The sequence below is a fragment of the Sapajus apella genome, unplaced genomic scaffold, assembly GCF_009761245.1.
Source record: "Sapajus apella isolate SASKATOON/1434 unplaced genomic scaffold, GSC_monkey_1.0 scaffold36, whole genome shotgun sequence".
Taxonomy (NCBI): domain Eukaryota; kingdom Metazoa; phylum Chordata; class Mammalia; order Primates; family Cebidae; genus Sapajus; species Sapajus apella.
Genome location: NW_022436976.1, coordinates 32,502,374 through 32,519,524, shown reverse-complemented (window position 1 = coordinate 32,519,524; position 17,151 = coordinate 32,502,374). Strand labels below are relative to the sequence as shown.

The following is a 17,151-nucleotide window of genomic DNA, read 5'->3' as shown; positions in this document are numbered from 1 at the left end:
GTGTTGCTGATGGACTAGGCCATTTGCCTTTTCCCATCAGTAACTGCTTCTTTGCCAGTACTGTTTTTGGTGAGCTGTCTGTCCATCTGCATTATTATTATTACTTTTTCATAAGTAATTAAAATGGGACATAGTATAGTGTGGAGGAATCCAGAGCACAGGCTTCTGTGTCAGACTTCTGGGTTCAAGTCCCAGCTCTACTATTCACTATCCATGTGACCTTGGGCCAATTTTTATATATCATAAACACATCACATGATATACTTTTATATCTTTAAAATAGTGATATCACCTATATCCTTGGCATATGGTAAGGATTAAATGAAATAATTCATTTAAAATGAATATAAAATGCTTGGCACAACTTTGCCTAGTTCAAAGAGGGTAGAGAGTGGGATAGGGGTTGTTGTAAGGTCTAAATTTTAAAAATATATATAAAAGCACATTTTTACACTGAAAAGTGAAATATACTGTCTTTTTGAAAAACTACGCTGTGCCATCTTCTCACTCTTACAATCATCTTCATTGTAACATTTGTGAAGCACTTTATAGTTCAGAAAGCGTTTTTCCCTTAGATCCTGACAGCTCCCTGCAGTGTGAAAAGGAGCCATCATCTACACTTGCTGCAGATGAGGAGATGACTTCCCCCAGCAATGGCCCAAGGCCCATCCTCTCTCAATGTGACTGGATCCATGTTACTCCAAGACAGTCTAACAATTAAGGAGAGAAAAGAGCTGCACTGCTTGCTTCCAGAGCTAACTATGGAAATGCTGCTGTCCTCCCGCTCTGGGCCACAGTGAACACTGGACAGTGACATTAAAACCTAGAGCATGAGGAAGCCAGTAAGAAGCAGCTGGTGAGGGGCTCTGCCCTCAGATGAGAGGAACTGGAATTCACACATGTTCTGCCTGCCTCTGCAAACTTTGGAGTAAGTGCTTCACTCCAAAAACCCAGCTTCTGCTGGCAAAATAGGACCAATTAGAAAGGTGCTGCTGAGCAGCTTGGTTTCTGGGCCATCCATGTAGGGGAAAAAATTAAAAAGATAGTTTATCTTTTAAATGAACTCCCCCTGGCAGGTAACTCAATTAAAAAGGTATTTGCTGATTAATGAGATAGAACATTCTAGCAGTGACAATTATTGCTCCCAATGAATTAATAAGTGGTGAACTTAATTATTTTCATCTCAGGGTTGGAAAAAGGTACAAGGAGACCACGGTTGTGGATATTACTCTCTGGGGACCTGCTGGGAACTGAGATCAGAGCTTTCCAAACACCAGGGACCCCTGCTCATATACACATCAAAACTCTGTGAAACATAGACACACACACACACACAGAGTCAGCAAGGGCTGTGTGCATGAGCATCTCCAGTTACACTGGTTACACCTTTGTCTCTCATGGCAATTTTGTGAAGCAGGTTGTGGAAGCGTGGTTATTTCTACTTTGCAAGAGAAGCAACTGAGGCTCAGAGTGTCTCAGCTTCCTGCCAGACCCTCTGTAAGGTAGGGGCACCTGGGAGTCCCAAATCACAAGCTGGCACTCTACCCGTCTCTCAGATATGCAGTAATCTCCTCAAAGATATGCAATATTCAGCTCTGGTAAGTTCCTCATATCACATACCCCTCATCCTGGCTTCCCTAGGAGCCCTCCCATGTCATGAAAGAATGCAGAACTCATTTCCTTACAGTGCTGGGAGTGGTTGCTGGTTGCAGGGCTTAGGGTAGACGGGCTGATGCTGGGAGCCCTGGGGACACTAACTGAGCTTGGGACTGCAGCTGCCAGGCTTGGTGTCTCTGTGCTGTGGTTCTGGTAGGTGGGGCTGTGAACGGTGGTCCCAGGGGCTCTTGCGGTGGCAGGTACCGTCCTTGTCGTGGTAGAGGCTAACGTCGTAGTTGAGGTAGATTGAGGTGCTGGAGGGGAAATACCATGGAGGTCACTTGGACAGATAATTTCGTTGCCTAAGTTATTGCCTCTGAGTTATACTTAGGAACTTATCATCATGGGGTAGCTCAAATGCCACTTCTGTGAAGCCTTTCCTAATCTCCCTGGTGGGCTATGATCTTTTATTTAGCTAAATGCTAAGCACTTCACTTTGAGGCCATAAAGATGAGTCATTAAAACACTGATGTAGAATTAGTTGTGAGTAAAACCACCAATAAAAAGACCACAGGAAGGGGAAATCAGATAAATCTAGAAGAATTTTACACTCATATTGTCATACCAATAGATTTAAATTCTTATTCCACCTTAAACAATTAAACCTGTAAATTATTAATAATGCAGTAGACTTAGGCTCAAATAAAAGGCCTTGGCTATACATCAAGATTGGGACATGAATATATGTATGCAGTTGAAGTATAAACTTACTATTAGTCCCAATCATATTGCAGAAGGGCTCCTGTGTAGTGTTTGCTAAGTTCTAGGTGAGAAATAGGCAAACACATGGTTATCTACATGTATCTGAAGCCATGGAGATTAAGGGTTCTTACTATGAGGTTTTTAAAGGGTTCCAGAAGCTCCCTGAAACCAAATTTAAAATATTTTTTGTATATGTGCATTTTTTCCTTGGGAGTGAGAAAAAGGTATGGAAGGATCCTGGGGAGATGAGCATTTGAGGAAGGTAAAAAAGAGAAGCCCTGAAAAGGCACCAAGTAGCCATGGAAGATGGAAGAGAACCAGCAGCATACTGTGTCCCAGAGCCAAAGGAAGATTTCAGCAGGGTGGGGTTCTGACATTGCAAGGGGCCAGCCCTCCTGGAAGGTCTACTTACCTCGGTAGCACCTCTTCATGTCTGGACCTAGCCACATTGTGTCAGGACAGGCACACGTGTACTTGGGAGAGTGGCTGGAGATCTGAGGAGCAGGAAGGCACAGGTACTCACAGCCTCCATTAGGCTGGGCACTCAGCTCACAGGCATCTGCAGCTAATGGCAGAGAGGGAGACAGCTGGGGCACAGACAGGACATGCCAGGTCTTCCTGCCTCCTGAGGAAGAGGCCTTTCCCACATGGCTCGCTCAGAAAGCTTGCCCTACTACCTTTTTTATGTATTTCTTTTTTCTTTTTCTTTCTTTTTTCCCCCAAAGCTCTTGGAGTACAAGTGCTGAAATTGCAGACGTAAGCCACTGTGCCCGGCCTCCCTACTACTTTTACTGGGTACTTTCCAGCACCGTACCTGGTGTTTTATCCTCATATTCTCATTTAATCCTTGCAAAAATTCTGAGAGGTGGGGATATTACACCCCAGACCAACAGATAAAGACGCCTAGGCTCAAAGAGAACAAACTCGTCAAAGCTATACTCTACGAATTTTTTTTTTTTTAAGAGAAGGGGTCTTGCTGTGTCGCCCAGGCCAGAGTACAGTAAGGCAATCATAGCCCACTGCTGCCCTGAGCTCCTGGGCTCAAGGGATCCTCCTGCCTCAGCCTGTCAGTGTTGGGATTACAGGCATGAGCCACCATGTCTAGACTGGAGCTAGAACTTAAATTGAGGTCTGCTGGGCCCCAAAGCCCATAAGCCCATGGTTTTTGTTTTTTGCCTATGCCACACACTATGTCTCTCATTTGAATTTCTAGGTCAAGAATCAGGCACCAGTCCTATCTTCTTACACTCCCTTGCTTTCCAAGCTTCACCCTGGCAGCCAACACTTCAGTTACAGTTAGAATTAGTATATCCTAGTGTTAGAGGAGGGGACAACCTAGTAGTAGGACTCCTAGATTTTAGTCCCAGCCAATAAGCTGACTCATAAGCCCTCAGATACATAAGCCTTATACCACTGCAAAATGGCTACAAACAGCAAGTTAGAAGCAATGTGTCATGGTGGAAGCAGCTTTGGAATCAGACAGGCCTAGGTTTAGGTTTTAGTTCTGCCACCTGCTAACATTATTTTACCTCTCTGAGCTTCTGTTTCCTCTACTGTGAAAAGAAGAGTAATACCCACACTTTGTAGGATTGGCAAAAACAGGACATTATGTATTCATTTATACTCAGCCTTATTTCACAAAGAACTTGAGGTAAAATGAGATAAAACATGATGACAAAGTACTCTACCAACAAGAGGGATTATTATTATTCCTGGGGTTGCTGAGTTGTGACCTGAATGTGAACACAGGCTGTCTGGTGGAAGGAGAGGACACAGGGAGGGGACCTGGGACCTAGGACCAGAGACAGCTCACCTCTTGGCTGCTTCAGCTCATGGAAGACAACAATGTCATGTGGGTTATTGAGGTTCTCAGCCAGGGTGGAGATTTCCAGGCCATTGAGCCGATTTGCGCTGAAAATGGCCTCGTTCTCCAGGTCTGTCCAGAACACTTTGTCCTGTGGGGTATAGATGCAGAGGATGGAAAGTCTGGAGTCTAAATCCATGACCTCAATCTGAGGGCTTAGCCCCAAACCATAGTCATGAGAACTACCCTAAAATCTTCCCTGAGCGGTTTGGTCCATGGATTCACAGTGGGGCTCCCAGCCTCTGATCTGTGATGTGCCTCTCTTGGTTCCCTTCTGTCTTAGAGGATCATTCGGTGATTCTGTGCTTTGGACTGACAGCTACAACATGACTCATTCATGCTGAACTAAGCCTGCTTGCTAGAGCCCAGCAGAAACCCAAGGTTAATCTCTATAGCTATTATCATTACTGGGGCCTGGGACCAAGATTGGAAAGGATGTGTGAGCTATGACGGTTACGCCCTGATGGGCTTCCTATAGCCTCTGGGTGTGCACACAAGTCCACATGGTTAGTCCATATAAGCCTAGAAGTGCATCTGTCAGCAAATCCACACATACAGGTACAACTGTGCATCCTTATACACAGATCTAAACACATATTCAAATGTTCATCCACATACAGAAAGCTACATTTGCCCCTAAATATGCAGCCTAAATACATCTTGGTATGTGTATGTACATGCATAAGCACCAGCCCACAGAGGAATGTACACCTTTATTCTGATGCATTTGTATATACTCATGCATATATGCATACTTTACATGTACATGCTATGTATATGAACAAGCACACACACTTGTGTCCCAACACACCTGTCTTTTAAAGCAGGGGCTGGACTTAGAGGTGGAGCTTTGCCCACAATTTCAGAGCAGTGCTGAGTAATATTGCTGCAAGCAAATCCTGCCAATGACTACCACAGACCATCATCCCCTGGCTTTCCCTCCCCTTGGTGGTGGATTTAATTTTGGGGAAGAGGTGAATGTGTGAGACCTTGGTTGGTTCTGGCCTCCTCATTCGCGGAGAAGAGAGGTCATTAGGGTCAGGGTACAGGAGGGTCTTGGCTCCTCACCTTCTTGGGAGCTTCTTGAGACTGGGATAGTATCTGATTCACTTCTGTGACCCCAGGTCTGGCAGGGGTCAACAAAAGAGTGCAGAATTGAATAGCATCTCTCAGGCAGGAAATGATTCTAAGGATATGTATGTTCCTTCTTCCTTTCCTCCCTTTACTGGGTACCTTTTGTATATGGGGTACAGTGCTAGGTGCCGAGGGCACAGAGAAGAAACATACATGCCTAGCAACTCACCTGTGAGAAGTGCTCTGAGAGAGGGGTCTTGGGAAGAGAGCGTGGGAAAGGCTGCCAGGGGAGAGTGGGCTGCAGAGCCTTTGTGTGCAGGCAGCTCGCAGATTGTATACAAACAAACCAGTTGGTTTCCCTGTTCCTGTTTTCATTGGAAGAAGTCTCAGGGAGTCATCCTGTTTGAACAAGCATTTTCTAGGCTGCAGCTTCCTAGTGGGCCAAGGCCTCCCCGGAGACTCACCTCAAACACAGCTATCCCAAAAGGGTGGCTCAGGAAGTCAGTGGAGGAAATCAGCCTCTTTCTGTTGCCTCCACTGAAGTCAATGCTGGACAGTTGGTGCAGCTTGGAGTCTACCCAGTACAAGCGCTGGCTCAGCAGATCTTGGGAAGGAAGCAGGATCAGGTCATGAACCTGGGACCCCAATCTGGAGCTCTCCTGTTTTGTATCCCTCCCTGCCCACATTTCTAGGCCACACACTGAGGCCAGCCTAGGGCAACCATCAGGAAACAAAGGCACTGGCACCATGAGAGGACCCAGAAAGAAGACCCACGGTGTTCCAGACAGTGATCAGGATAAGGCACGAGAATAGGCCCCAACCCAGGAAAGGCAGGGCTCACCCAGGGTGATTCCGTTGGGCCACTCAATATTGTCTGACACCAGTGTTTGCCGGTCCACACCGTTGAGCCCAGATTTCTCAATCTTGGCCTGGTACCCCCAGTCAGACCAATACATGAACCTAAAAGACAAAATAACCCAGTTTGGTTCCTTTGGGGACAGGCAGTCTGAGTCACGAAAGCTCAATAACCCATTGACTAGTTGAGGGTTATGTTTAGTAGGGACTGAGAAGACCTCTAAAGTCCTTTTGAGCCATCAGATCTTAGCATTAGCAGGCACTTTAGCCTTCACCTCATTTGAGAACTGGATTTGAGGAATGCTGGATTCTCCAAGATTGCACCCAGCCTCAGCTTAATAGCATGTGAGCCCAACTCTCCCATTTCTGGCAGTGCTAACTAGAGCCTCAGGGTGTCAGTGTGGGGAAGGCCCCTATAAGCCCTCTCTATTCTGGTTGTAGAGCAGAAAGTGGGTAACCTTCTTAACTCAGGTAACCCCGTCCCCGCTCCTGTCTCCTCAGGCCTACTAGGGCTGGGAATAGCCCATTGTTACTAATCCAAGATAGTAAACTAGACCTTACCCACTCCTTTGTAAATAGTCCCTTTATTAAACCCTCCTTCAGTTATCTTGAGTATGCAGTGGGTTTCCTGCTGGGACCCTGAAAGATCCACAGTGGATCGGGGTTGGGCTGGGTGTAACTCTATGATGTGAGGAACAGGATGTGGCAGGCGCAACACAAAGTCTGCGTGAGAACAGACAGGGAGCAGGGATGAAGTGAGGGTGAAATGAGAGGCTCAGTATCCGTCAGAGGGCCTAGTACTGTGCTGGGAGCACCTGACATATGCTCAGTGAATGGCAGCTATCAGTCACTTCCCAAGGCCTCATATAACCTCCCAAGTGGCAGTCCCCTCACCAGCTGCCCTTGCCTGAAGAAGAGGGTTTTCTTGTCCCTGTTTAGCAAGGAAACAGCAGTAGGAAGCAGCTGTTGATTCTGGTAAACTTAACGTGAAACAAAGCTAAAAAAAACCATCTCAAGATATCCCCACTGAGGGAGAGGGAGTCCTGTTCTGTTCAGAATCCCAAACTCCCAAAATTCAGGGGTGCCCACAGCAGGGCAGCCTGGGTGGCGAGGGCCCAGAGACCATAGGCAACGGATGTGGGGATGGAGGTGGGCAGTCTGGAGAACAGGCCAGTGATCTTGGATTTGAGATTTGAGGAAATCTTGCTGGCTCTCCCGCAGGGCAGGGAACAGACATATTTTATGTAACTCCAGAGGCCAATGGAGGAAGTGATAGAGAGACAGATTTGGGATTATGAGGGAAAAACCCCACTTTCTAATGGGCAGAGCTGCCCCACAATGAAACAGGCCCTGTGGAAGGTAATGAGCTACTTGTCTTTGGAAGTATGCAAGCAGCTGCCAGATGCCTACCTGCAGTAGGCTGAGGAGAGGCTTCCTCCCCCGGGAGCTTCTATCAGGCCACCTCTAGAGCCCTACTCTGCTCTGAGATGCTCCAATTCTATGGATATAACCAGTGGGTCGGAGAGTCCAGGGAGAACTTTGGTGATCAACGCCCGGAGAACCTCAGTTGGGGATTAACAGGACTTTCTTCCCCATGGCCTGTGTCTGAGTGGCCCAGAGCTTCTAGGGATCTCAAGATAGCTCTTGTGACAGACACGAGAGGACTGAACACCTATAGTGGGAGAACGGGAAGTTCAGTGGGGACACTCACCCTCGCAGGGGGTCAACAGCGATGGCTCGGGGTTCACTGAGGTTACGGCTGAAGAGAGTGCATCGGCGGCCACCATCAACTGTGGCCACTGAGATGGTCTTATTGCCCGAGTCGGTCCAGTAGATGTGCCTGTGGACCCAGTCCACTGCCAGGCCCTCTGGAGAGTGTAGCTGCTCATCAATGAGGACCTCCTGCTCTTTCGGGTCACTGGCCTTGTCCATGTAGGCGCTTAAGAGAAACCAGAGATGGCCATGGCGCAGATGTTCCACCCATGGGTCCATCTGGAGCTACCTGTGCACACTTGCCCTGTCTCTCTTCCATCTGGGCCATGGCAGTAGATTTTTAGAGGAACTTGGATAATTTCCACTCCTCACATTCCCTGGGTACAAGGGTAGGGGTACAGGCTTACATGGGCCTTGGTCTGCAGCTTTCTAAGGTGGGGCTGCCCTACAGCTCTGCCCATTAGAGAGAGCCAGATAGAATACAATGTGATTATGGAAAGCATTAGAGGTTATGGCAGAGAGGCATGGAGACTGCATCATTCCAGAGGGCGGGAGAAGGCTTTATCGTTGAGTCCTGAAGGATGAGTACGCCAGGAGCCGAGTTCACCAAGACAGAAAGCTATGAGGGAACAAGAAGGGCATGTGCAAATGCCCAGAGGCAAGTCTGCTCTGGAATAACGAGCTACTCGGGGAGCTGGTTATGTGGTATCAGGTGCAGGCAGGAACCACATCCTGATGGGCTTTGAGTACCATGCCAAGTAATTAGGATTTATCCCCAGTGGTAACTGGACAGGCCAGAGGACATAATCCAATAAGCCTGTTAGTTCACTGTGGCATCTGTGAAGTGGATGGGTTGGAAGGGGAGGGAATGAAGCAGGGAAACTGGTTAGGAGGATGTTACAGCGTCTGGGGGGAAAATTAAGAGAGTCTGAAGAGTGACCGTGCCAGTGAGAATGGAGAGAAGGGCTAAGAATACAGTAGACACTCAGGAGGCAACATTAGCAGGACTTCCTTTCCCAGATGCTGTTTCCCCAGAGGTTTTCTTCTTCTTGCCCACTCTCTGGGTGATTAGTTCCTTAGTGTCCACTGCCATCCATAACTAACTCTCCAATCCCAACAACTCTCTTAAGATCCAGACTGCAAAGCCAACTAGCTCCCTTTGGATGTCCCACGGACACCTCGAACTCAGTATGTACAAAACTGTTCATCCCCATTCCCCTCCCCTCGGCCAACCAGACGGCCCAACCCCTGACCCCTGATCCTCATCCTCTGCTTCCCACATCAGAGAACAGCACCACCATCCATGAAACCTCCCAAGCCAAAACCCTGAAACTCCCAAAATTCACTCCCTGGGAGTAAATGTCCTCCTTTAGCCCCGCATCTAGTCTGTCACCAAATCCTGCCTCTTTCAGTTACAACTCTTGGACAGGCATTGTTCTAGCTATGTTTTTGGGTGTGTGTGAACTGAGTGTGTCTGTGTGTTGTGGGGAGGCAGGAATCCAGTTGTCTGTGAGTGGCACTTGCTATGTTTGCTTCCGTCCACTCGTCCACCCATCCATCCCATCATTCTTTCATCAGTGATTCAATGTCTACCCGTGCCTGGTCATTGGCACTCCTGCCAAGTGGATCTCAGGGTTAAAAAAGGACATGCCTGTCTAAAGGGGGCCCAGAAACACAGGGAGGCAGGCTGCTGACATCTGAGAAAGTCCTAGGAGAGAGCTTCCTCCAGCGTGTGGAGAGCTTCCCAAGCACCCAGGTCACTGACTGTGGTGTCAAAGACACAGTGAAAACCTGGCCTGGGGGTGATGGCATCCAGGAAGGCACATCAGATCAGAGGCCCAGGTGGGGTCTGAGGCCTCCTCGGTACTTTCTCCTCATCATCATCACAAATGGATGTCACTGTGTTGTGAGTGGGATCCTCTGGGCAGGGACCAGATCTAAGTCATCTGGAGTCCCCAGGGTCCAACACACAGGGATATGAGCTGCTTGGAAAGTCCTCCCTAAAGCCAGAAGTTCTTCCTTTCTGCCCTGGCTGAACATTTCCTGTGTCTTTTGCTTCCACATTAGGCCTCCAGAAGTCAGACAGAGCCCAGGTGTTTGGGGCTCAAAGCTGCTCACCCACGGGAGCCCACCCTCAGCCTACTCTAGCCCCAGTACAATCCCGGAGGTTTCATATCCACCGTGATCCTGCATCTCTTCACAAGCCCCAATCTGTCCTGAGGAACTCTAGAGGCAGAGGCCACTGTCCCCTCCTCATCTGTCACCACCCCTCACCCCCACTCTTCAGGCTTTGCTGCAGAGGATGTGGCTGCTCACCTATAGATCTTACGGTAGGAGAGGTCACACCAATAGATGCGATTGGTGGCAACTTCCACATCTAGTGCCACGACGTTCTTGAGCATGGGGATGAGGCGTGAGTAGTTCCGCTTCACCAGGTCGATCCTCCGCACCTCGTGCCGATTGGTGAAGATCAGGGATGGGCTCTTGCCAGCTGCCAGCCAGGGAGGTTGAAAGAGAAAGAGTCAGTGCAAGAGGCAGGAAGCCTGGAGACCAAGACTGCCACTCACTTGCTGGGCAACACACCCATTTTCCTTAAAACAGTAGTGACAATTTCTACTTGACAGGTTGCAGGAGCAGATGAAATAATGAGTACAGAAAGCAGAAGATGCAGAGCACCACGCATAGCCGGAGGATTTTTATTCTTTTTACTAGATACAACCTTCTCCAAGATCTTTGCTGGCTCCCCAGTTCCTCCTTAGGCCTGTGCTGAAAGCCTTCTACAGTGTGACTCCAAGCTCCCTGTCCAGCCTCATGACTCGCCCCTCCAGCACGGCCTGACTCCAGCTACCGGATGCCATTCCCTAGCCGTGGAAGGGCTTCCTGCCTCAGGGCCTTTGCTCAGGTTGTCCCTTCCACCTACCATGCATTTCTTTCCGGCAACCACCACCTTCTCTGCTTGGGCCCTAACGGTGTGGTTCAAGAACGAACTACCTGAGCAAGCAAATTTCTTAGAAAGATAACTCGGGGCTGGGCACAGTGGCTCACACTGGTAATCCCAACACTCTGGGAGGCTGAGACTGGCACACTGCTTGAGGCCAGGAATTTAGCCTGGGCAAAATGGCAAGATCCGATCTCTATTAAAAAAAAACATTAGCTGGGCATGGTGGCACATCCCTGTAGTCCCAGCTACTCAGGAGGTCAAGGCTGCAGTGAGCCATGATTGTGCCACTGCACTCCAGCCTGGGTGACAGAGACCCTGTCTTAAAGGAAAAAAAGAAAGAAAACTCAGGATAGAAAGTGTTGGGGACATAGCAAGAGATGAGCTTCAGAGCTTGGCAGGGGCCAGAACACAAAGGGGCCTATGAGCTCGGTGAGAATTTGTTCTCTGTCCTGAGCCAATGGCAGAGATGGGACACATGTGATATACGACACAGATTATATACATGCAGTAGAGACAGCATACAGCTGCTCATGTATACACGAAACCTGTTGGTTTTTTTAGATTTAGGGTTAGATTTTAAGATTATAAATAAGTGACCTAGACTTTCCTGGCTACTCCATGTGGAAGGTCCCTGTCCCACAGGCCTCTGAGGGCCTCGCACCAGCTCCACAGCCTGTTTCTAGATGTATTGGGCCACTCTCTGGCACCACCACTGTCTGAGGGGCTGCTCCTAGTAACACCTGTCCCTCAAGCTGCCTGTGCCTTCTCGTGTTTTCCCGCTGACACTACTGCCAGCCACCAGTCCCTGTCACTGTGCATCTGTGCCAGGCTAACGTGCTCCCTGGAGGATGGGACCAGCACAGAGCCATGTAGGGCCTGGGGCTGGGTGTGTGACCTGTGCGTAGTGATGGAGACTAATTCAAAGCAGGGCGGGGGTGAGACAGAAGTGTGGTACAAACAGAGAGCATGGAGAATGGACTCGAGGAGCGGGGGGGGGCAAGGACAAAAACTGACAAGCTGTGACTGCCCTCACCCCAAAATGACAGCAATGACACTTCACCTCCCTGAAGGCAGGAGCCAGGTGAAAGGGGCATGCTGGAGTGATTTTAAATGAGGGCTGTGACTGTGACAGGAACCCCGTGTGTTTATGATTTGAGATTTTATGTAGTTGCACTTTAAATATTCATATGTGTGGATTTTGTGTATGCATGGGTAGTTGCGTGTTGTCTCCAGTGCATTTACATAATCTGTGTCATGTATTACATGTGTCCTGTATGGGGACAAGAACAGGTTACATGTCATATGTGATATACTAATGTATGTGTTATATATTGTACAGTTTGGGTAGTATACTTTTTGGGTTTATGGGCCATATGTCAGTATTGTGGCTGCCATACTGTTATATGTTATATATTGTATTTAACATGCATATGAACTCCAGACTCATATATCCAACTGCCTACTCAGTATCTCTACTTGGACATCTAACCAGTTTTCTTAAACTTACCACGTCTAAAACAGTCTAATATTCTTCCAAAACTGCTTCCCTCACCATCTTTCCCAAGCCCATAAGTAGCAATCTTATTTTTTCAGTTGCTGTAACTTTTTTTCACATCCCACATTCAATTCATAAGCAAATCCCGTTGGCTAGCCTTTGCACTATAACTGCAGTCCGTCCGCTTCTCATTATTCCCACAGTAATAATGTGGGAATACGGGCTCGGCCACCATCACCTCTCTTCTGGATTATTGCAATAACCTCTTAAGTGGTTTCCCTGCCTTCTCCCTTGCCCTTTAGAGTCTGTTCTCAACACTGCAGTCAGAAGGACCCTCTTAAAATGTCACACCATGTCCCTCCCCTATTCAGAGCCCTCAGTGGCTTCCCCCCACTTAAAGTGAAATCCAGAGTTAGCTCTTCAGATGGTCTGGAAGGCCCTTTGGGCTGCCCCTAGCCACCTCTCTGGCTTCATCTCTTCCTAGTTTCCTTGCTCCAGCTGTATCAGCCTCCTTGCTATTCCCTGCACATACTAGACATGCTCCTGCATTAGGGCTTTTGCAGTTTCTGACCCTTCGGCCTGAAATGCTGTTCCTGAAGATAACTGCATGGTGGCTCACTGTCTCACCTCCCTCCCTCCTTTTTCCTTTTTTTTTAGAAAAGGTCTCACTGTCACACAGGCTGGAGTGCAGTGGCATCATAACTCATTGCAGCCCCAAACTCCTGGTCTCAAGGGATCCTCCTGCCTCAGCCTCCTGAGTAGCTTGGGACTACAGGTGCATGGTACCGCACCTGGCAATTTTTAAAATTTTTTTAGAGATGGGATCTTACTACATTGCCCAGGCTAGTCTTGAACTCCTGGCCTCAAACGATCTTCCTGCCTAGGCCTCCCAAAGTGTTGGGATTACAGTGTGAGCCACCACACCCGACCCCTTCACCTTCTTTACTCAAATACCCTCTCGGTGAGGGCTTCCCTGACCATTCCATTTAAAACTGTAATCCACTGCTCACCTGGACTTCCCGATTCCCATTCTCTTTTTTCTGTTTCTCCTTAGCCCTTATCGCCATCTGCCATATACTATATTGTATTTATTTATCTGATTTCTAGCCTGGCTCACCCATTAGAGTATAAGTCTGTTGAGGGCAGACAGGGATTTGCATCTATTTTGCTTACTGCTGAATCCCCAGTGTCTACCAAAATGTTAGGTGTTCAATATAAACAACTGAATACAATAAATTAATTCAGTTGGCTGAAGTGATCCATGTGCAGGTCTGCCCAGGTCATGCTCTTTGTGTAGACCGCCCATGCTGTGTGTGTAGCCTCTCTGTGGTTCAATTCTGTCTGTATATTCCGTTGTATGAGTGTCATCTCTGTGGGCTGTATTGGGTGGCTCTATACAGTGTCTGTGTGGGTGTTAGCATGCAGTGCCTTGTGTGGGCACTGTGTGTGCAACGGTTAGAGTAGGGAGTCAGCTGACATGAGCAGAAGGGGGAGCCCCTGAGAAAAGGGAGGTCTGGAAAATCTTACACCAGAAACCACCCAAAACACGCATGCTAGATATGAGCAGAGAGGAGGGGAAATACCTGTGCAGAAAGGAACACCCCTTAAGATGCCCAGTAACCACTCACTCTGCAGTCCACCGAGAGGAATGTAGCTAGCTGCAAGCTGAGGAGGAGGGGGAGGGCGAAGGGGAGATTCCTAGGGTATGCAGGCCCAATAAGATTTGACTGCTATACAACCTTCCTGGGGTGGCGGTAATGAGCGATGCCACCATTAGGTACCATTTGTACCCAGAGCTGGGCATGGGCATGTGCATGAACTAATAGTAAGGGGAGGTCCCACAAACCTGGGTGGGAACCAGGTGAGGAACCGGCAGGGACTTAAGGCAGGAATGAGAAAACCAGACAAAAAGGCAGAGATTCAGGACAGAGATGGGAACTTCAAGAAAAAAACCCAATGCAGAGCTCTGAGGGCTGCTGCTGGCTGTTTCTTTCAGCAGCCTGCCCTGCTCTGCGTCACCTTTCAGAGTATTGTCCCTTTAAAGAAACACAGCTACTGCTGCGGCTCCCAGCTGGGTCAGCCTGCTACTGTCTCGGAGTGTACTATTATCTCCTTAATAAACCTTTGCTTATGTTACTAATTGTCTCTTGGCTGAATTCTTTCTCCCAAGCTAGATAAGGGACCGAGGATTCCTGCACTTCTCAGTAACACAACCTTCTTGTACATAGCCACTCCTCACACAGGTGGAAACACGCTGCTTCCTATATTCCTTTCAGAGCTGTCCCCCTGCCCTCAGGTGTCCGTACCAGCGGCCTTGCAGTTCTTGGTCAGCAGGTCCATCTCGTAGCCAGGGTAGCACTCGCACTTAAAATAGCCCTTGTAATTGACACAGATCTGGCTGCAGGCATCTGGGTCCTCGCACTCATCAATGTCTGTGGGGAGGAGCAGGGGTCAGAACTGGAGGGAGGATCTGCTTCTGCTTGGGGGTGTGGGAGAAGGTCTCACCGCCACAGGTCTTCTTGTCCAGGAGCTGGAAGCCTGCTGGGCACGTGCATTCAAAGCCATTCTTGAGGTCAGTGCAGATGTGTGAGCAGCCGCCATTGTTGTGCAGACACTCGTTCAGCCCTGGGGAGGGACATGGGCTCCTGAGACTCCAGGAGCCCAGGAGGAGTGGGGGCAGGGCAGGGGTGGCCCTAGAGCAGAAGCAGAGCCTCAAGGCAGTGGGACTCCCACAGAGCCAGGAGGGCTTCACAACCTCACTGAGCCTCAGTCTCATCTGCCTGGTGTCTGAGCAGGAGGCAGTACAGAGAGGGCAGGACCCTGCTCAAGGCCAGACAGAGACAGGGTAGAGGGGAACCAGAACACAGGTCCCTGGCCTCCCGGCTGGGGCTCTCTTCACCACCGAGCTGGAGGCAGCTGGGCCTTTCCCAGTGGCTCAAGGTCTTTCCTTTCACAAACATGTTTCTTGCAGCTCCATCCAACCCTCAGGATACTCCAAGAATCCCTTCCAAACACCCCTGCTTAAACATCTCAGTCCCAGGGAGCCCACTTCCCCCCAGAGGCAGCCGGCTCCACGGTGAACCAGGACTGCCTGCTGAGCCTTCTGCTTCTGCTCCCAGCTCTGCTGTGTGGGGATGGCCAGAATGCACAGGCTCCCTGAGAGCTCCCACAGGCTCCCTCACAGCCTCCTTAAAGCACAGATATCTGGGCCCCTGCCATTTGGGTGTCTTTCTCTGGACTCACTCCATCTGTCCACGTCCCTCTCTGGACAGGGCCCAGAGCTAGTCTGCCATGCAGAAGGAATCTGAACAACACAGGATGACCCCTAATGTGCTTGTGGTTATTTAAGACTCCTGGGCCTTTTTTTTACATGGAGCCATTGCTAGATCAGTTCTCTCCTACCATGAACCAATATGATGTATTTGTTCAACTTCTCTCCTCTCAGCACCTGTCCCTGTTCCTCCGTCTTGTCATGGGCCTGGTTCCAGGATTACCACCTGCTGCGAGAGGTGACGCCCGGAGGTCATCTGGTTCTGGTTCCCCATCCTCCACTCCCTCACTACCTTCTGGCAGGGTCCTAGGGGAGGTCAGGTAGGCCAGGATCAAGGCTCTCACAGCATCTCCTGAGCTTTAGAGTCATAGAAGGTTAATTCCACAAGCCAAGGGGAAGTGCCGTGCCCCTTGCTCCCCAGGCTCATGCACCGCCAGTCCAGCCAAGCCAAGCAGTGCTGAGCTGAGCCAGCCATGGCCATGCATATAGCTGGTTTGAGCTGCCCACCCCAGGTCATGCACAGCTACGGGGTGCCCCCACTTCCAGCCTGAGCCATGCTTAGGGAATGTCCCCTTTACCCCTGGGCCTCCTCCTGTTTCCCAGGAATGTTGGTGGAACTGAAAGAACAAGACCACAGCAACCCCATGACTGGGGGACCCGGGGATGACTCAGCCAGGTCCAGCCCTGGGAAGCCTGAGACTCTTGGGGGTGGGCCGAGCCATGGCAGCCCCCCCTCCAGGAATCTCTCAGTTGCTCGGAGCTCCCTGACCACTCCTTTCCTGCATTAATCCCTGAGCACGTCCAGTCATGTGTTCTCCCACTCACTCACTGCCCATCATGCCCCCACTCGCCTCCCTCCTCTCCTCTTGCAGGCAGCAGCAACCCAGCAGTTATATTTACTGAGCACTGGATGAAGTGGCACGGGTAGGGAGGTCGGCTCTGAAAGGGGAAGGCAAAAGGAGAGAGCTCAAAGTGACTGGCTTCCGATAAAGGAAGGCAGAGGCCTCCAGGGCCGAGGGGATGAGGGGGAGAGAAAGGAGAGCAGGTCTGCACCTGTCCATCCCTGTAGCCTTTCCCCAGGATGCCTGAAGGGAAGTCTGTGGTCCTTCTTAATTCTACCTAGCCTGGGTATGATTCTGCTGGGGAGCCAGGAGAGGAGGGGCATGGGATAGAGTGGTACAGACGCCTGAGTAGTATTTGAGGCTTCCTTCCATGGAAGGAAGAAGTGGTGTCACTGCACACACGTGCATGCACACACCTGCATGCACACATACGAGCTTATGTGCAGAGCACTGACAGTCCCGTGGACTCCATAGATACATTCACACATACATGGGACCACACACACAGATGCATGAACGCAGTTCCTCTGCTTTAATCAGAGCAGAAGATATGGATACAGACACTGGCCTCTCACCAACACAGACAGAGGACACACGCAGACACAAGCACATGTGTACATACTCCTCTTTGGTGTGTCATGCAGACAACGAGAGAAGAGGCGGTTTAGTAGGCTAGCAGTCCCTGGCTACTCCACATCTGGGTGTGGAGGGCGCAAGGCTCAGTAGCTCTGCCTTCTC

General features: G+C 49.6%; 1 protein-coding gene across 13 annotated transcripts in view; it reads right to left on the bottom strand.

Annotated features, from left to right (window-relative positions):
* LRP8 (LDL receptor related protein 8) overlaps positions 1-17,151 on the bottom strand; it is a 77,887-nt gene that overhangs the window by 13,368 nt on the left and 47,368 nt on the right. For 5 of the 13 annotated variants that reach the window (XM_032296947.1, XM_032296949.1, XM_032296953.1 and 2 more), the window contains 10 exons: positions 16,150-16,188; positions 14,806-14,925; positions 14,607-14,732; positions 10,181-10,355; positions 7,863-8,090; positions 6,138-6,256; positions 5,761-5,900; positions 4,172-4,313; positions 2,771-2,923; positions 1,686-1,910 (listed from right to left, as the gene is read on the bottom strand). In XM_032296947.1, coding sequence (XP_032152838.1) covers positions 1,686-1,910; positions 2,771-2,923; positions 4,172-4,313; positions 5,761-5,900; positions 6,138-6,256; positions 7,863-8,090; positions 10,181-10,355; positions 14,607-14,732; positions 14,806-14,925; positions 16,150-16,188 — 1,467 coding nt within the window. The remainder of the gene's footprint in view (positions 1-1,685; positions 1,911-2,770; positions 2,924-4,171; positions 4,314-5,760; positions 5,901-6,137; positions 6,257-7,862; positions 8,091-10,180; positions 10,356-14,606; positions 14,733-14,805; positions 14,926-16,149; positions 16,189-17,151) is intronic. The other 8 variants (XM_032296948.1, XM_032296954.1, XM_032296951.1 and 5 more) reach the window with 5 other exon arrangements.